Genomic DNA, 21,115 nt, shown 5'->3' with positions numbered 1-21,115 from the left:
CGTGGTGGCCGCTGTGAGAAGTCGGCGGGCGAGGATACTGGCGACGGTCGGTGGGTAATTGGTCTTCAGTGAGGGCGCGGCGACCTGCCTGGCTGGCTCCACATGGGCGCCTCACGCCTTGCCAGCTTCACTTGGCTTTACCTGTCCGCCGGGGAGTTCACTCGCCCACCTACCTCTTCTGCAGAGCGGGGAGAAGGAGAGGCGGCTCCTCTCCTCACCCGGCGTGCTTCTGCCCTCCCTCCGACTGTCAGCCCGTCGGTCCGCGTCCCTCCCCTCTCCTCACCAACCACTCCACCCCCTTCTCCGCTTTCCACCCACCTCCCCCGGGTGAATTTCAGGGCTCTCCGGCTTGTTCTGTTTGTTGATCCTTCCTTTGGGGAGGGGGCCGAGAGTGGTGGAGCAGCGCAGGGGGGGAGGGAGGGAGGGAGAGGGCGGGGACTTGGGGCTTTGGAGACGGCGGCGGCTCCTCTCTTATTGCCACTGAGTTGCGCTTCTCCTCCTCAGGCTGCAGGAAGGAGCAGCCGCGTGACCGCTTGGCACTCCTGCTACCTTCTCCCACTGACACCGCCACCACCACTGACCTGGATTATCGCAGGCAGCGGCGGCGTCCCATCGCTATAGGGTGCCAAGCCCAAACCGCCGCTTTGCGACGCTCACCAGCGGCCAGGTCAAGAGCGAGCGGGCGCTGGGAGTAAGTAGTAGGCATCGTGCCACATCTCGAGTCTCCTCGCGAACAGATCTCCCTTCAAAGGTCGCTCCGGAGGAAGATGCCTGTGCCCCTCCTTCCGTGACAGGCGAGCTGATCGAGGGGTTAAGAGGGCAGGCGGGAGGGGAGGAAGAGGGCTGAAGTTGGCCGCACGCGCGCGCGCGCGCACACACACACACAAAGTCGCCTCCTTCCTCATCTTTGCTTTCCCTCCTTCCTTCACGCAACGGACAGGCACCCTTCTCTTCCCGGTGAACCCTTCCCTTGGAGAGTTTTGCATCCAGCTTAGAGAAGAAAGAAAGCTGCAAAGGATCCCCACCCCGCCACCCCTTCCCCTTCACTGGTGTAACTTCCTTGTTAGTTTTTCCGCCCGGTTTATTTATTATTTTTTAAATAAAGTCTGTTTGGAAATGGCAAAGGCAGTGACGCCTGGAAAGGAAGCAAGTGTGGGAAAAGGCAGAGGAAACCGGAGCTAAATGACAGGATGCAGGAGACTTGAGGAGATACACAAAAAACCGAAAAGCGTCTCTTGCTACTAACGGGACTCTTGTTGCTGCTGCCGCCGCTCCCACTACTGTGCGACAGAGCCAGCTTTCTGATCTTTTTGACCAGCTCTACTGGAGGATTTAAGATCTAAGAGGAATTGTGTGCTGAGAGACTGGATATTTTATTTTCTCCACTCTTTCTACACTGAGAAAGGAAGATGGACTGGGGACTTTTCCTGTTCTGTGCAGCCCTCACCATCACCCTTGGCAGGGCTTTGAAGAGTGGTAAGTGACACAGAATCTCTAACAAGTGCATCCAGCTAGCTGCAAGTAGATGGCTTCTTACCCAATATATTAAGCCAACCATGAAACTAACTGGTGGCTTTCACAAGATCAGAATAGTCAGTTACTTTAACCGTTCATCTCCTTGGCAGTTACACAAGATTACCCTTTAAAAATTTGACTGACAGTTAATACTTGAAAGCCAAGGTTTTTATTGAGCCAGAGAGAGGCAGGAAGTTTAAGGAGATACATTTGGTCATCTTTTGTAACTGTGTGTACCTGCAGGTACCTGTTTCTGAATCTTTCTCCCAATCTGTCTATATATCCAAATAAAAAGGTTAGGTTTCACAAGGTACTTGCTGTGTCAAACTAAGGAATTTTAAGGTACTATTCATAGTCAACAGTTCAAAAGGAAATCCCATTGCACAGACTTAGTATCTGGCTTTGAGGGACCCCTTGATAAGCTTCAAAATGATGAGGATTTCCTTCATTCAACAGTTCAGTGACACCCAGAATATCTCCCTAAATTGTGCAGTTCTTAAATATGTTCTGTCTGGGAATGGTTGATATTTAACTTGCACACGTGGAAAAAAATAAGTTCTTAAGCTTTTTTCCTTCCCAGAGTAAATCCTGAGCAATTATTATTAGTTAATTACCAAGTGTTTTTTAGTCTGACTACATTTTCAATCAAAGTAATTAAAAGAAGGGAACATTCTCTACTTAGAATGGTATATTGTTTTAATAAGAGACCACAAGTAGAGTGTCTTTTACAGAAAGAGATCTAAATCACACTTTATGATGGAAGTTAATCTTTTTTCAATATATTTTGAGGAGGTTGGCTAATTTAGCAAGAAATAAGTTCTTCCTCTAGTCCTTCAGTTATCGTAACCAGGAAAAAAGAAAGGCAGGCCTTTAAAGAAGTATTTGCACATCAGTCCTTGAGAATCATACCTGAGATCTAGTTTGGCCTATCCTTTTTAAAGAGTGTAACTAACTAGATCTCATCTTTCAACCTGAAGTCTTTCTTTGCAAATTTCTGCATCAATTCGTAGGCAGTGTTGGATTAGTGGAGATGTGTAAATAAGGAGGGATGACCCAGAGACGTAAAATGGAATGAGATGTACAGCATGCCTTTTTGCTAGTACGAGTAATATAATTCCTTTAGGGAATGATAAGGAGCCAAGCATAGGAAGAACTGTGAGGAATAAGCTGTGAAGCTGTCATTGAGTCTGAGCAGCCATAGGTGTGATGTAATAGCCCGGTTAGACTCACTGTGGACGTTCATCTCTTCTGCAACTTAGCAGACTTGTTGATACCTCATCTACCTTTGTCCAGTACTTGTGTCTGCTAAATTAATTCATTAACCTTATGTAGGAAGAATGGTCCAAAGTCATTAGAAACTGCTCCTCTTAATCAAGTGTGTGAGATATTTCACAGAGCCAGGGAGTCTAGTGGCTCCCCACATTATCTTATTATACTATCACTTTCCCAGGAGTTACCGATTAAAGTGCTGTGGGTAGTGAGCCCATCTAAATGTCTCCTGGAGTGACTCTTGTCAAGTGACTTGCAACAGCACTGGTTTATTTCACTTGTTTAACAGATGCCAGATTCTGCCATGTTGTTTGCATAGAGCTAGAGTGGACTTAATGAGGCAGGATCATTTTCCAAGTCTGCTTGCACATGGCAAATCAGGCAAGATTGTCTCTGAAATGATGTGCAGGGGGCTTGCAAATAAATATCATTGGCTGCAGATTTTGAGCTTGTAGTTGTAACATCTTTTGTTCTCAGAAAAGAGACATCCTATACAAACTGTCAAAGCAGAAATAAACTGTAGCAAATAACCAGTTCAGAAAAAACAATTCATTGAACAAGAACAACAACAAAAAACACCCCATACTATGCACTATCACATTCTCTTCTAATTTATAGGACATGTTTCCTATAATGGCTGTAGTTTATGCACTTTTGATGTGCTATTTATCTTTCATTTCCATTTGACCTGGTTTTCTATAATAAAATTCTGCACATCTATAACTTCTTGTTGAGAACAAGGAATGCTATTTTCATTTCACAAAAATTCTATTAGGTACAGAATACCAAGTTGCAAATGCCATTACTGGGGACATGTGATGCCAGTGTGTCATTTGCTAATAATGCTTGTCTGCTTATTTAATGTTAGCAGAAAATATTTTAGTGAAGTTTCAAAGCGGCAGTGCAAACCTACACAGAACAATGGAACAAGTAGGCTTGGAGGTTGGATTACTTTGCCTCTTTTTCATCTTTCAGTAATTCTTTATAAAGAACCCTAGGATGGCTTTGGAGAGAAGCAACCAGATTTTGCTCAAGATATGACTATTTGCACTTGGAGGATTGGAGAACTTACTCAGTTTTGTAGTTAGAAATAAACTTTGTGTTGTTTTTCTTTGCTTTCTGATCCACTACTCTTATCTGGTCTCCAAGCAGGGTAGTTGGGGGGGGAACTTCCTGAAAACAGTCAATTGAATCACTGCTGCTTCAGCAAATTCTACTTTGTTCTTTGGTAGTCTGGACCTGAGAATCACAGATAACTTCAAGTTGCTTAGAGTTAGGATCTGATAAAACAAAAAAGGAGGTTGCTGTAAACAAGCAAGGGTCTTGGATGACAAGTTCTGCTGTCTAATGACATAGAGCAGGCTTATAATAAAAAAGCTAAGAGTCGGACAGCTCTTTGAGTCACTGTCCATTTAAACCATATCACTTAATGACATTATAGTTTCCTGTAAGAATTAACTATTTATTTATTTATTTGTTTGTTTGTTTCATTTATAAACCGCCCATAGCGAGTAGCTCTCTGGGCGGTGTACAAAAAAGTTAAAATACAAAATATCACATTTGTTGTATATTAATTATTAGTTAATTAATAATTAACTATTAGACATTGTTATCATCAGATGTAAAATCCTTTAAAATCACAAAGACCTCTATCTGGATAAAGAAGTTTTTAAAGCTATGTTGTTTAGACTTTTTAAAAAAATGATATAAAATTAAAGTTAATGACTTCATGGAACTGATGATTGCATGTTCCATCTACTACAGAAAAGAGTTTTCTTTAAATTATAAACCGGAAAAGATGTTTGCAAAATGTGGAAAATGCAATGTTTCAACCAGAGCTGAACTAATGAATGAAATATAGATGTTTGTTTGATTGATCTGAATGTGAAATGTGTTTTTCTTAATTGCAGATAAATGTGGTGAAAATATAAAAATTGTAGAGCCTGGATATCTCACCTCTCCTGGCTACCCTAATACTTATCATCCAAGCCAAAAATGTGAGTGGCTGATCCAAGCTCCTCAACCTTACCAGAGAATTATGATCAACTTCAACCCTCACTTTGATTTGGAGGACAGAGAGTGCAAGTAAGTGAGATGGTCTGTTAAGGGAACCATGGCACCATCTAGTGGACAAAAACTTCCACAGTGTCTAGTTGGGGGTGGGGAGGGGAGAGAAAACAGCTGATGAATGCAAAGCTCTGGGCATACAGTGAATCCCTCTGAGGTTTGAATCCATACCAGATCATATGTTTGTGGTAAAGATATTAAAGCAAGTGCTTACTGAATGTCAGGCACCATATAAGATTGTTTTAGATACAATCTTGTAATCCCGCTGACTCTTTTTTGTTGGAAACATGGATCCATTAGCAGTTATTTCCTCTGAAACTTTCCCTTAAACTCTTCAGTGACTTAGAGGGTGTGGAATGCTGTGCAGGAAGACCAGGGGGAAAGTAAGCATTAGCTTCTGCATTTGTAATTGTGAGCCCCTTTTAATGTTCTAAAGTGGTTTAGAAATGGCATGATGCTTAAGGCGGAAGACATGCAGTTATTTAGAATTTGCAAGTTGCACTTCTCTCAGGTTTGGTTGATGGGAGAGGTTGTACATTTATGGGACATATAGCAAGTGTGAATGTTTTGTTTTTCTATGCTAGTACTGTAAATGGGAATAATGTCTTTGTGGAATCAAGGAAAAGTTGTCAGTTTTCTAACACAATATTGAATGGCATAAATTGTTCTTCATTTTGAGTTGCTGAGTCAGCGTGGAGAAAAGGGATGAAAGCTAGACTGCTCAGTGTTTTCCAGTGATTAATTCTGATGATAGTGGTACAATGACTTTGTGCCAGAATAAGAATTTGAACCCAAATTAAATAAGTGTATAGAAATTGCCCCTGCTACTTAACTGTACAGGCGTTCTCAAAGGACAATTGACTTTGCTCTAATCAAAGTTTTAGAGCTGCAATGGATAACCTGTGGCCTCCATATATTGCTGGATTACAACTCCCGTCATCGTTCGCCATTGGCCATGCTAGCTGGGCCTGAAGGGTGTCAGAATCCAACATTTGGACGGCTTCAGATTGCCCATCTCTCCATTTGAGCATGGATGGGCAACTCTGGATACAGTGAGTAATCCACAAGACAAGTGCCTATGAGATTCTTTTTGGAAAAATTCCAAGAACCCCATCTTTGAGAAACTGCTTGGGAAATGTGTATTTGAAGCCTTATCTCCTGACCTATTCTATATGATGATTGCTACAATTCCATAGGCAACCTCTTGAAAGTATTTGCTTGCATCAAGCATGAATAGTGAGGATGCCTAGGGAGGTGTTCTTGGTAGCTGCTTTCCAGCTGGATAACTGCTTTCAACCGTCTTCTGGAAGCAATATAAAAGCTTTTCTTTAAATCTGTATTTTATGGTAAAGAATGGGAACAAGGTCATTACAACTATTTAAAAATATGATTACATTTCATAGTTATTTTAGTTCATTTTCCTTGCATATGAACAGAGATGAGTAATTACATGCCACAAAGATATTAAAAGCAGGGGCACATTGATGAAGGATGCCAAAAATTGGTCACCATCCTGTCGCTGTAAACACTCCTTTTTATTGGAGCAGTTGGTTGTCTATAAAAAACAGACTAGATCTAAACTACTGTTTAAGAATTGCTGGATAGAATGGATTTGAAATATAAATAAATGAATAGAGAAACTGTTCAGCAATTGATACAGAGCCTAGAAAAACCAAATATGAAGGAGATCACCCAGCCTTCCCTGCCAGTTCCCATCTCTCAATCACAGAAGGAAGTGATACCAAAGAGGGTTTGTTGGGAGACAAGAAAGACCTTCTTAATTGGCCTTGATGCTCCTGAGCATTTTTAGGTATTTAATTTCCTCCTGAGGTTGTAGGGTGTGTAGTTTTCTATGCCTGTTGCCACAATCTATTTAACTGGAATGCATAGGAAACTGCAAGTCCCATCAGCTCCAATCAGAAATGTTGCTGCTAAGCATGTTCAGGAGTGTCCAGGCCACTTAAGAAGACAATGACAAAGCTTCACTGTCTCCAGTGGGTCCTCACTATGCTTGTTGCCCCATACATTGAAAGGTGGGTCAAGAGGAAATGAAAGGGATGCCTGGCTGGTGGGGCGGTAAACCTCATATAAGCCAGACCTGATTGGTTTGGGTGCAGCTTGTAATGATACATAGATTTTGCCACTGGAGAGGTTGATATTCTGAACCCCAACCACTGCCACCCAAATCCACTGCCATCATACTTTTTAGCTTTCATGGTTGCAGAAGTATGATGTATCTGATTGAACAGCCTGTTATTGATATTTGCATCTGAATATTATTCTCTTTTGTAGTTTTGAGAAGAAAATAAGATATTTTAATACCAAACTAGTACTTGCAAAGCTCTTGGTTAGACATACTGTTGTGCACTAATATACCAATATCACAATAAATGCAGTGTAATCTTTGGTATATTGTATTACAACTGTTAGGTCAGTGTGTATAGAACTGAAATACCTAAAACCTTTGTCACTTGTCCTAGGTGTATTATGCTCTTGAGCATACTGTGTTTCTTCCTTTCTACAGAGTGTTTGCTCCCTTCAATCCAAGTCTCTGAAACCCACCTAATTAATGTATTTTCGCACTCTCTAATTGGGCAGTTTTGTTGTCAGGCCAGGATGGAGGAAATTTTATGGGCAGAATCTAGTTAGACAGAACAGTTTAAATTGGCCTTTTGTTGAATGATTTAAATGCTTCTTTTGTTATTTTGTGCCCTCTTTTAAATCCAGATCGTTTGACTTCCATACTATGACCATTAAATCTGAGTGAGGAGGTTTGTGCCAGATCCTTAGGAGCATATTTTTAGGGAAAGTCATTTCTTCATAGGAAAGTTTCAAAACTATATTAGTTCTCAAAGTCCCTTGCTCTCTTAAGGAATAATTCATATTCCTTTCACCAAATCTTGGGTAAGGCAGTAGATTAATGTACCAATCAGTCTGTCATGGGAATTTTAGTGTTAAGCAAACTTTGATTTCCTAACTCTAGATTTTTCAGTTTATTGTCACAGCTGCATATGTGTAATAGTTCAGCCCATTTGTTTACTGTTTTAGTTTTTTTAAAAGGGCAGCACTGTAAATGAATATTTGTCTGCGGGTGGAAACAAGAGATAACAAATTAATACATCTGAGGAGGAATATCTGACAAGAAATACAAATGTATTGGAAGAGATTAATGTTGTTTGTATTGTTGGATTCAGGTTTTACCCTGGATAAAGAGTTTTGAGGACATTGAGGTGATGATAGTGAAGACTGTTGTGTCAGGATTGACTTGGAGCAACTTAACACTGTAGGGCTCCATGACACTGTAAGCAACTGCAATGCCAAGCTGGACTGAGGTTAAACAGTTTTCTTGTTTTTATTTCAGCTTGGCTGCAACCTTCAACAGCCTGGGGCCCTCCAAATATTTGGGAATACAACTCCAAAAAGCTGATGGAAGTTGTAGGTCAAAACCTCTGGAGGGCACAAGGTTGTAAAAGATTGGGCTGTAACAACAGCTGGCTTCACCCCATCTGCCAGCTCCTCAACCCTTGTACTCTGTTGCGCCTCATTTTTTGCAACTCTGCTACTTTTGTCTCAAACTGCTTCTGCCCAAGATCTTGCCTCCATCTTTCCTCTTCCAACCAACATCTGCTTCTGGCTTCAGCGCGGCTAGCTTCTGTCTCAGTATTCCTCCTCCATGAGACCCATAACCTGGCTTGAAGATTATGTCTTTCTCCCTTACTCGGTCTCTTGCTCCTCTCCTTTTTATCCTGGGTCAAAAGATCCCATCTCTCTTTGGTAGTCCTCCTTCCCTGTTCCCTTTTTCAGTCTTTATGTCTTGCCCTGCTTTACTTGGAGTTTTCATCTTCCTTTTTCCATTTCCTCCTGACCAAGTCTCCATGGTGGGACATCTGGCTGAACTTTCAGGTGCCATTGTCAGCCTTGAACCTGACAAGTGGGAATTTGCAAATATGAGTACTTCTTTGAGGGGTTGCAGTAGAGGGGCTAATGAGATTCTCCAGCCACCATTTCCATTACCCCTTCCTTTCCCCCTTTCTTCTCCTTATGCACCTGGTTCTCCTGTCATGTGCTCCCATGGAGGTTTGAGTGGCAAGCAGCGGTAGCACCCACTGAGCCCCTCTTTAAGCTGCTTCCATGGAAGTAACTGAAGAGCTACCTATAAAATGAAGCCACTGTTTGCTCATTCAGCTTGTTGCTTCCCCGAAAGGCTAGCAGTAGTGGTTGAAGCTGCTCCTTATACCCACCAAGCAATAGGAATGGTGTGGAAATTTGATCCAGTTCTTATTTAAAAGTAAACTTACTTAATTCACACTTTCCAAAACAATACACAAATTGAAACACAACCATCCTTCAAAATTCACACACCTCCAGATTTTGCAATGCAGTTCTCCAGCCAAGAAATGGGCACAAAAATGCATACACTATGGTAAAATGTATATTCAAATATATATTTCAGTGAAAATAACATACAAAAATGAACTATATTCTGATATTTGTATGGCAAAGAAGAAATAAAATGTGTTAAAATGCACTATATTAGGGAGAAATTGTTTTTGAAAAAATGTACATTAGGCAACATTACATGTAAAATTATATTGGGGGAAAACAGTCACACTAAAATGCTGATGAATTTTCATGAGGACTTTTCTTTTAAATCACAAATTTATGTGGAAATGTGGAGAACTGAACTTGAGTGGAAAAATGGAAAATGAGAGAAATCAAAAATTGACAGATTTGTTCATTCCTACCACGCAGAGGTTGAACAGAAAGATGTTTTATGCTCCGAGGCCTCAGAGATAGGAACCTGGACTCAGGCCATCCTTATTAGACAGGTCTACTTTAGAGTTCTTTCTCCTTGCTTACAGATATATGCCAACTGGTGTTCTTCGATCCAGAATTCCCTTTCCCCCTGACTGTCTATGTAAGCCGTGGAGTGGACAAATCTGTGCTTAGCCCAGGGCATTCTGGAATCCTGATGTGGATCAAGGAATGGATCTGCCATAAACATTACAACACGAAGGTGTCTTGTTTGGGCAAAGGGGAAACAGGCTACCTACTTCCTTCCTGGGAGTACTAAGGATCTGAGTGGAAGTCAGGCACATTGTACAGATGCATGTTTGAAACCAAGGTAGTGATTTGTCAAATGAAAGCCCAGGTCCATATTTAATGTTGCAGTCATGAGAATGCTCACCCACCTTTCAAGTCCAAATCCAGCATTCGTACATCTGGATACACACTGATTCTCATGAGATCCCAAGGGTGGATCTATATGTCACTTTTGCAAAGTTTAGAGGGACATTTGTAGGAAAGAACATGTTTAAATCTCCTCCCTCCCATTGGTTCTCACCTATATATGTGCCCCTCCAGCCCAGTGCCAATGCCAGGCTATTTTGCACCCTAGGCAAGGCTAACTACTTGCACCCCCCCAAAAAATTGCTAACTTCAATTTTCAAAAACAGATGTCTTGTAGAAAAAATGAAAAGCACAAAACTTGAAACTGCTACATTTATTTCAGTTACATTTTTTCCAAGGGTTAAAAAAAGTAATCTGTATAAAACTGTGCCCCTCAAAGATCAGTACTGCGCCCCTCTGAGGTCTGCACCCTAGGCGGCTGCCTAGTTGGCCTAATGATAACACTGGCCCTGCTCCAGCCATTTTACCACATATTGCGTTTACTTCCAGTTCTGAAGTCTGGCTGGGGATAATCATGCTAAAATTGGACAAGAAAGGTTTGTGAGGAAGAATTAAAGGACAGAAGCAGGCTGTGGTCTGGAGGCACATGAGGCCACTACTTGGCTGATGCTAAGTGGGTCTAGGTCTGGTCAGCACCTGGATAGGAGACTGCATGGGGGTCACATATAGGCTGCTTTGGATTCCATGATGGAAGAAAGGTGAGATGCAGCAGTGGTGCATGAGGGGCTGAAGAAACAGTAGTGGTGGTGGTTTGCGCTTGCCTGTCAGAGAAGGGTCAGGGTATGGTAGCAGTGAGGTTGGAGGAACTCTGGGTTGGCAGTGGTGGCAGTTGATATGGATACACACTGGTTCTCATTGGACCCCAAGGGTAGAGCTACAAAAAAAAATAGGGTGCCACTGCCAAGATGCACCAGTGCTTCTCTGTTCCTCTCATGCACGGCTGCTGGCAGAATGCAAACAAATAAATCAGCAGTAGAGAACCTCCAGCCCCCAGGCCTAATTGGATCCACCAGGCTTCCCCATTTGGCCCTTGCCCTACACCTGATGTTATATATCACGTCAGGTGTGGGGCAGGGAAACATGCAGCTTGACTGAAAGCAGGGTTTGCAGACACCATCAATCAGCAGATCCTTTTTAGAAAGGCATGGGGCTTTGAAAGCATTGCCAATCATCTGATAAATAGATAGATAAATAAATAAATGTAATTAGGGCCTTTCTCCTTTACAAATGCCTTTCCATGGCCCTGCATTATCATCATGAGGCAAACTTGAGTAGGAGGTTTGCCTCACAACATGTTAGTTCTGTCTTAAGATCCAAGAACGACAATAAAAGCTTTCAATGGATGCTAGAAAAAGAGGCTTCAGTTTCTCCCTACTGATGTTAAGACAAAGGTCTTAAGTCCTCTTAGGATGCACTTTGATTTCCACTTACCTGAGAGTAAGTCCTATTGAACTCCATGGCATTTATTTCTCTATGCATGCATAGGATTACACCATTAGACCAATAAAATTGTTCTGACCTAAAAACAATGGGCATGCGGGAAAGGAGGGGAAGGTGTTTTATAGTTATTATGCCACATATAGGGATGGGGTCTATTGGCCAATGCCGGTTTGAAAGCATTCCGTCAACCTAACAGGCTGGCATCAGTTCGAGTTGGTTCTGTATCTGCTACCTGCTGCTTTTACCAATCCGGGTTGTTTTCGCTCGGAAAAAATGTTGATATTACTATTGATATTTTTAAAGGAAATAGAGATATTTTGAAGGAAATAGATATTTCCTTTAATAATATGGATATTTTGAAGGAAATGATATTTTAAAAGGAAATATCAATAAATTATAATCAATGTTTTACAGGTGTTTTTTTTTTTTAAAGTCTGGTTTCAAAAATAGCCGCAAAAATTCACTATATTAAAATCTGATCCTGAGGGATTGAGAATAAGTGAATTAATGGAAAATTTGGTACCAAATCCAAATTGGGTGGAATTCTATCACATTCCTAATCACATATGATCACTAGCACATTGTTTACAGTTTTAGATGTGCTTAGATTTCAGGATTAATAGATATATTGAGAAATCCATTTTTCCTTAGCTACTAAATATGTTATACAGGGAGGAGGAATTTAACTACCATGTGACATAGTGCATCATGTATTTCTCACAAGGTTTCAATGAGCAAGGGGTCATCTTTCATCATTCGTGAGAACAAAGCCATAATTGTAATTAATTAAATATACTATTAAAATATAAGAACAGAATAACCTAAGAAATGCTCAATAGAGTGTGTGAAATGACATACATAAAGCCTAAAAATCCTAAGTATCACATATCATAATCAAGTTTTTTTTTAAAAAAAAAAAAGTAATGCTAATGTAATTCTGTACCAGTTTGAACAACAGCTGGAATTGAATGCCTGATTTAAGTGGATGAGTCCAAAATTAGGAATCCTGTTGCAACAGATGAATGTGATGAAGCTAGTAATTATTTTATGTTATTGCAAACATATTTATTATTTAGTCCATGTTTGTGAAAAGAATATAGTTAAAAATGAAAGGAGAAAAAATGAAACATAATGTTATTGCCTCTCCCCACCTCCACATTTGTTGCCAGTTAAAAATGATTTCAGGGTGAAACTCTACATATTCTGCCATTTGCTTGCTGTAATGCCCTACTGTGTACATGTACTTATCCTGAAGCTTGTAAAACTTTATATCTGGATAGTAAACAAGAATGCCACTCATTCACAGTGTTTTGAATTTATGGAACTTTTCCGGTTTCCCAGCAATGCAAACTATCAGCATGATAATTTATAATGGTTTGTGACAAATGCCGCTGAACAAAGAGGTGTGTGGTTACATTCAGATCAGATGTCATCACCTAGGGAGCAATAAAAATTTCACAGACACTAGGTTAAAAACATTAAGAAAATGAATGTGAAATTTCTGAAGGCAAAGTTTTGGAAAGGTGGATGGGGTGAAAGGAGAAAGCCAAAAAGTGGTTTCTTTCCTAACAAATGTTTGACTCTGTTTCCAGAGTTAACAGCATTTTTTACAGAGGTTGCAAAGGCATAGTGTCCCAGAACTTTTCATTATTCTACTAGTTTCATTGGCCATGATTTAGATATGCAGACAGCAATATCATCCTTGTTTGACAGTTACTGAGTGTGCATATTCTGTTGTCAGATCAGTTCAAACAGAAAATTCACTTGGCTTTGGTAACATTGAAAGTGTAGAAAGAAGAGCTCGATAGTTAATTGTTCTTTAAATTGGATTTAACAGGGATTAGTTACATGGCTGAGATTAGAGCTGTACAAGGATTGTTATCAATTACAATTCTTTAGTGGGGGGGAGCTATTACAAAATATGTTTGTTTACATAGACATAGATGGGTTAAAAATCAAAAACAGATGTTACAGTTATAACTATGAATGGGAAACCCACTCATTTTCTTTACCATCAAGCAGAAATATAGACAATATAATTTTGTTGTAACAAAATATCCACAGAAGTCTTAATCTCTCATCAAGTAAGGAATCAGCCCTGGTCCTGGATTAAGCTTCTGAAAGCAGAAAAAAAATTAAGTTGTGTTGTACATGAGGAAGTTCACTATGTAGCTGTTTGAATTATGGCCTATGCACCAGCTAAAGGCCAGACCACTTGGCCAAACTGGCATGTGAAAACTATGGGTTGAGGGAATCCATATGGATTTTGGCGTATAGTGAAATGGTTCTGAACCAATGCTTATCCCACGACTCAACTTAACTCAAAATTACAGCAAGTTCTCACTTTCTTCCTCAAACCTATTTTCATACTTGATTTCATGTTTATATGGTAACACAACAGCTGTACAGAATACATAAAGCTGTGGGTGGAAGCCCATAGTACAACTGAGAAAAGGGGAAAACTGGAAAACTAGTTCATCAGCTATGATGACTGTCATACGAATTTGCCATTTGATTGAGGCAAACAAACAAAGGTAAGCGACTGCTACAAAAGCTGAAAATGTATGGCATAAAGCTTGAATAGAACAAAAAAGAGAAATGTATCTCGAAGTTGCCAAAGCAACAGAGGGTTTTATCACCCATGTGTATATTGTAAATATATATGTAAAAGGACAGATTTTAGGGATCATTTCAATAATGTTGAGTCTTCTGTAAAATTATTCACCACATGTAACACCAGCAATATAATATACATTATAGAATGTTCTCGGGGGGACATGATGGGGGTAAAACATCAAGAATGATCAAAATAAGAGTAGGGAAGCATCTGGATCACTTCAGAAACAAAAGGATTGGTACCCTGTTAGTGAGTAATCTTTTGGAATATAGCCATGCACTAGTGCAAGGGTCACCAACCTTTTGGACCAGGGGACACATTTCATTTTAGAGAGTGCTGAGACCACCAGTCACAAAATGGCTGCCATGGGAGCATGGCATAATACAAAATGGCTGCCATGGGAGCATGGCATAACACAATATTGGAGGCATGGCATAATATAAAATTAGAAAGAGTATAGTCAATTATACTTCTCCCCTTCCCCCGGTACAACCTCATTTTTACTGGGGGAAATCAGCTATGTCCTCATGGTCTTGATTGTGGAAATACAGCTGTTAAAGGCACAAGAACCTTGTTTTCACTGCTGCCAATCCTAAATCAAATCCTAGGCTGTCATCCTGTACCCACTTATTCGGGAGTAAGCTCCATTAAACACAAAGATACTTATTTCTGAAATAGACATGTATACCATTGTACTGTAAGTTAACTATACAGTAAATTCTTAATGAGTGCCTGGACATCAGCTCCTACATAGCAGGACACGTCCCTAAGCCTCTGCAAAATTTTCACATTTTGCATTTGCTGTTTAGGAAGGGAACTGGTTAACATCCACCCACATTTATCGTGTAATAGTGTTTGCAGAAAATAACATCTGGAAGTACCTGATCTCAGATGAACCCACCAAAGGAAAGATGCATCCTGGTTTCTAGTAAAAAAGAAAAGGCAAACTATGGAGATTTCAAAAGCTACAAGAAAATAAGAGAGAAGTAGGAAAAGCACACTAAAGGGGAGATGAATACATAAATTCTTTAGAAACACAGGGATTTCTGTGGCCTGGTGTCCAAACAACTCACTGATCAATCACAGTTTTCACTCACTGTCTAAAAACACTGAGAAGTAGGAGCAGACAGGCTGGCTGATTTCCCAGAAATCATTTAAAAAGTACCTGCACATTTTGCCCCATAAGATTCTTTCTAGAGACTTACTTTTTTAAAGAAATGAAAGCTTAGGGTCTGGGACCCCTACCTGATGGCACCAGTGAAGGCCTTTGCGGGCCCATTATTCCATGTCCTGCACTCTGGGACGATTGAGAAGAGATCCTGGCCCTCCTCTGTGTGACAACCTTTCAGGTACTTGAAGAGCAGAGCTTGGAAGATTACTTTTAAAAAGTAGTAAATTACAGTTACAGTTACATGGCCCAAAAAAGTAGTAATTACCGTTACAATTACAATTGCTCTGAAAGTAACAGATTACTTTACTTTTCCTCCAAAGTAATCACTACAATTACATTTCAGTTACTTTAAAAAAATGCCTACAAGGTGCTGGCCTTGGCTGCTGCACATCTAAAACAACATTTAAAATAAACAAACACATACAGAGGTAGTAGAATAATTATTTTTATTCATAAGATAGCAATGGTGGTCTCTCTGCTGGTAAGGGTGGTGGGGAGGGAGGCTAAGGCCACTACTCAGTTCTTTGCACATCAAACCAAGTGCAACCCACCCCCCACTCATCCAGCCAGCATAATCTCTCTCACTTAACCACCTCCCAGACCCTGCCCTGGCACCAACTAAGGGACACTCACTCAAGCAAACATTTTCCCCTGAAATGCAAAAAAGTTAAAATACTGCAAATGCAGCATAGTAGCCAGAGAGGGTCGTGGAGGCCACTTTGTGTGCCAAGTGCAAACACAGTATTCTCCCTCTCCCTCTCCCCCTCCCTCTCCCCCTCTCCCCCCTCCCCCTCTCTCTCTCCCCCTCTCTCTCCCCCCCTCTCTCTCTCCCCCCCCTCTCTCTCTCCCCCCCTCCCCCCCTCTCTCTCTCCCCCCCTCCCCCTCCCCCTCTCTCTCTCCCCCTCTCTCTCCCCCTCTCTCTCCCTCTCTCCCCCTCTCCCCCCCTCTCCCCCTCTCTCCCCTCCCCCTCTCCCCCCCTCTCCCCCCCTCTCTCCCCCTCTCTCCTCTCCCCCTCTCCCCCTCTCCCCCCTCTCCCCCCTCTCCCTCTCCCCCTCTCCCCCTCTCCCCCTCTCCCTCCCCCTCTCCCTCCCCCTCTCCCTCCCCCTCTCCCTCCCCCTCTCCCTCTCCCCCCTCTCCCCCCTCTCCCCCCTCTCTCTGTCTCCCCCCCCTCTCTCTCTCTCTCTATCTATCTCTCTCTCTCACACACACACACATACACACACACACACACACGTTGTCATCTTTCACCTCCATAGTTCTTTATCTCCATTCTGCTGCTGCCTCCTTCTCGTCCTTTATCTATGTTCTTGACCTCCGGATGCTTTTTCCCTCCACTCCATTCTTCACCACCACTATCCGTTTTTTTAAATAATTGTATTCTCCACTCCACCCCGTCTCTCTCCCCCTCCTCCCTTGTCGCCTCCTACCCATCCACAGAGCATGAGGAAAGAGTGACACTGCACAGAAGCCCAGTTTGAGGCACATGATTTTCATCCACAAATCAGAGGAGCAGAAGACTTCCCCTGCTCCTCCCCCCAAGTAATGCCCAAAAGTAATTCTGGAAACGTTACAATTACTCCACAAAAGTAGTAAAATTACTCCTAGTTCTATTACAATCAGAATGTAAAGGAATTACCCACTCGTTACTCAAAAAAGTAATGAATTACAAGTAATCCGTTACTTGTAACTAGTTACTTCCAAGCTCTGTTGAAGAGTGCTATCATATCTCCCCTCAGTCTTCTCTTCTCCAGGCTAAACATGCCCAGTTCTTTCTCTCTTCCTAGGGCTTTGTTTCCAGTCCCTTGATAATCCTTTTTGCCCTCCTCTGAACCCGTTCCAGTTTGTCTGCATCATTCTTGTCCTCTAGTCTCATTCTCAAGTACCTGGAAGTGGTGCCATAGTTCCACCAGAGAAGGATGTCTTCTAGTTCTTCTGCTCCTGTCACCCTTTTCCACAGGGTTTCTTCTACTTTGTTGTTGCTCTCTGCAACAGTCTCCTCTTTTGCTTCAACTTGCTGTTGTTCGTCCACCTTCTGTATTTCTCTTTGCTGTTGTTGTTCCAGTATTCTATCTAAGAACTCTTCATCTTCTCTTATACTCTTCAGTGTGGCCACCCACCATTCCAAGCTTCTCACTTTTTCTTCCAACTGCGCCATTAGCTTGCACTTGTTGCACGTGTACGCCATGTTGTTCTCAGGCAAGAAACTAACCCTGCACACACCTTAAAGGTCACCACCACTGGAGTGTCCTTCCCATCCATAGTCTCTACTGCCTTTTGTTTCTTTCTGCTTGTATTTGAATGACCTGCTATTTGTTCTGTCATCCTTCAGGGTAAATAGGAAAGTCCCACTGGTATGTGGTGCACTGAACAAAGAAAAAGATTTTTCGTTAGGGACCTCCCCTTTTATTCCTTGTATTCTTGCTTTTTTCATGAAATTAAAACACCAGCGTCTGGTTGTAAATATTTAGTTCTGCAATTTGAGGCAAGTCTCTTAGGAGCTTCTGCCCTGCAGGTTTTTTTGAAATGGGTTTTTGATCAGTTTGTAATATGAAAGTGAGTATGTTATTATGGGCTATAAGATGCAGGTAGGTTTCTTACTGTTCTTTTAACTTGTATATGAGTTTTTATATATAATATATGACTTTATTTTAAAGTTTCTATAAGGCTTTTATATGTGTGGTCTAGCAACTGTTGTACTGTTATATTTTACAGATAAGCCCTTGATGAAGACAATCATGCTGAAATGTGTTGGGCATATTCAACAATAAAAACATCAATTGTTTTGGCAGCTTTGAGATACATTTCTCCTTTTTTGTTCTACATTTTTGGATTCTTCCCTTTTTGTGGTCATAAAGCTAAAGAAAAAATAGATATGAATGAGCCATCTCAGGAAATCAGGGATATCAGAATAGCCCATTGATTACTCATTGATTCATCTGGACCTTCCATCATCCACCCAAGGACTGTAGAATCTGACATGTAGTTAACTTGACATGGTTGTGATATTCTGTAAGCTAGCCTATCCCAACCTTTTGCTCTCCAGATGTTTTGGACAGCAACTCACATCAGCCCCAGCCAGCAGGACAACAGTCAGTGATGATGGGCAGGGCTGGATTAAGCTGAGGAGGGCCCCTAGGCTGATTTTGAGCCGCCCATCGTCCCATTCCATCCCATCCCCCCGCTTCACTTACCCTTTTCTCCACTGTTTTTTGCTGTTTGCCATCAATGAAGATGGCGGCCAAGGTTTCCCTAAGGGTCTGAAACCTCTGCCGCCATCTTGGTTGATGGCAGCAATGTGCGCATGTAGCATGCATGCGTGCCATCAACCAAGATGGCGGCAGAGGCTTCAGCCCCTTAGGGGAAACCTTGGCCGCCATCTTCATTGATGGCAAACAGCAAAAAACAGTGGAGAAAAAGGTAAGTGAAGCGGGGGGATGGCGGGTGGTTCGGAAGCTCTTGTCCCGCAATCCGCAGCTCCTGTCCTGCTTCTGCGGATCATGGGCCCCCAAGAGCTCCAGGCCCCTAGGCTTCAGCCTACTAAACCTAATGGATAATCTGGCCCTGATGATGGGGCATTGTCATCCAAAACTGGTTAGATGGCACCAGGTTAGAGAAGGTTGATTTAGAATGGTACAAGGACTCAGGAAAAGATTAATTCTTGCTCTTCCTTATGTTAGAAATTGCATACTACATCTTAAAAGAGGGTGACTCACTCCATCAGCATAACATATGGTGACTAGGGAATCTTAAAAGCCTCTCTCCAAAGAGAAGAGAGCTTTCAAACATTTCCCTAACCCCCATCTTGCATGCTAAGCTTCTCCTGAGCTGGGGCTCTGTTACATGGTGCATCCGCACGTTACATCTAGGGCCATTAATCCACTGGAGATAGAATTCTCCCAAGGGCTGTTGTAATTACATTGCAAGCAGCCCTTGGGAAAACTACACGTCCCGTAGTTTGCTGAACATTGTGCCTCAATGCAGAGAGACAAAGAGGGGAGATCCCCAAATGCATACCACTTCTGCCTCACCTGCTTGTCAGGGAGAAAGGAGCAGCATGTGTTAGGGAGCTGGCAGAGAGGATGGCAGGGGAAGCTGTCAGTGAAAGGTGAGTAGAACACTGTTAGTAGTGTTGAATGCTCCCGAAGTTCAACTTATGTCCGCTAAGACCAGAACCTTCAGTGTGGCAGCACTTTTTGGGATGTGCTTCCAATGAACATCAGGCAAGCACCTAGAATATTGGCAGTTAGGCACCTGCTTTAAACTCATCCCTTCACCTCAACTTTCCCTGAGGGGTGATCCAACTATGTTGATGTATTAATCTGATTTGTGATGCATTTTGTACTTATTCTATGAATGTAATTTTATTGTTGATTTTATTCTGTTCCTTGCCATGATATTTTTTTCTTAATGTTGGTGGTACAGAAAATTTTGCAAATAAAAGAGTAGGAGCTGTGACTTTTCACCCAGATCATATTTAGCCTGAGATGGAGAACTATTTGGGGACATAGTTCCCATCTCATCTTCTTTATCAGTGATCTTTTTAGGTTCCTGAAGCTTGTATCCAAGCCAGATCTTGGAGAATTTTACTGGCATCTGTTCTTGCAACAGATAGCTGCCACATCTAAGGCCTACTGAGGAATACCTCTTTAAAAAATAACCCTTTAAGAATCTTGCTTCCTATAGGCCTGACAGGCTCCTAGAGCAGAGAGCATAAATATCAGGAATGCTTGCATTCCACCACCTCTCACCTCTCATTTTACAAATTAAATCCGGGCTGTACATTTAACTATATTTAGCACATTGCTGGAATGGGCCCAAGTTATCAGGCAATCTGCTTTGTGCTGTCTAACTGCCCTGTCTTTACCATTTATTTACCACTACTCCAATTTATAAGTCATACACAAAATGTAATTAATGCCAGTCAACTCTTTTTAAAAACAGTTCTTGTCAAACAAACCTGATTTCATGTTTTGATGAGATTACAGCTGATGATAGTCAGAGTTGGTATAACATCTTTTGACTTGTCCATAAGAATATACATGGTATTTTACTATTGTTTAATACTTTAAAGATAAATAATTTTAGGAGTCCTACCATCTGCTGTTGCAGGCGGTTTGTTGTTCAGAGCTCCTATGCATATTACACTACTGGGGAATGAAATATGACTCCATCAGGCCATATTTTGTGTGAAACTCATTCTAAATAGGATTGTTACCATGACTAGATGATTAAGCTTAGATTTTTTTTCTTCTTTTTTGTAACATCTTTTAAAATTCATAGTTCCCAACAAAATTGTGTTTCCTTTTGAAAGCACCTGTACCGTTAGGGTGACTCCAAGCAGGTGATATGTTCTATGTTCTGAACATACAAAGCCCTAGACAACGTGGCCCCCAAATACCTGAAGGAGTGCCTCCTCCCAAAGAGACCTGCCCCCACTGAGGGTGCTGCTGCCATTTGAGGTCTAAGGGGCGGGGCACATGGAAAAGCCTTTTTGTGGTAGCTCCCTGGTTATGGAACTCTCTCCCTTTGGAGTTGCATCTGGCATAGTCATATTCTTTTGTCGGTTAGTCATGATGCACCTTTTCACTCAGGCTTTTGGAAGTAGATGGGTTATTTACATTGGGTTGTTACCCCTTCACTATGGTAATCTTTGCATTGTAATTATAGTTTTAAATTAAGTTTTAGTGTTATTTAATATGTTTAATTGAATGTATGTACCCTGGCACTAGGATCTTGCAGTGAAGGGTGGGTAACAAATTCAGATAAATAAATAAATACGAAACATCACCTTATTAAGACCTTCAACACAGGCTCCTTTAGGTGTCCACAATGACCCCAGAAATACA

The 21,115-nt window shown here is 41.6% G+C and overlaps 1 protein-coding gene across 2 annotated transcripts in view; it reads left to right on the top strand.

The window, feature by feature from the left end:
* Window positions 1-467: 467 nt before the first annotated feature.
* Window positions 468-21,115, top strand: part of NRP1 (neuropilin 1) — a 214,205-nt gene continuing 193,557 nt past the window's right edge. For both annotated transcript variants that reach the window (XM_061587883.1, XM_061587882.1), the window contains exons 1-2: window positions 468-1,476; window positions 4,695-4,869. In XM_061587883.1, the coding sequence (XP_061443867.1) occupies window positions 1,410-1,476; window positions 4,695-4,869 (242 nt within the window). In that variant the 5' untranslated portion in view covers window positions 468-1,409. The remainder of the gene's footprint in view (window positions 1,477-4,694; window positions 4,870-21,115) is intronic.

The sequence above is a fragment of the Rhineura floridana genome, chromosome 10 (genome assembly GCF_030035675.1).
Source record: "Rhineura floridana isolate rRhiFlo1 chromosome 10, rRhiFlo1.hap2, whole genome shotgun sequence".
NCBI classification, from domain to species: domain Eukaryota; kingdom Metazoa; phylum Chordata; class Lepidosauria; order Squamata; family Rhineuridae; genus Rhineura; species Rhineura floridana.
Note: the sequence above shows the minus strand (reverse complement) of the source record. Positions and strands in the feature narration are given on the sequence as shown.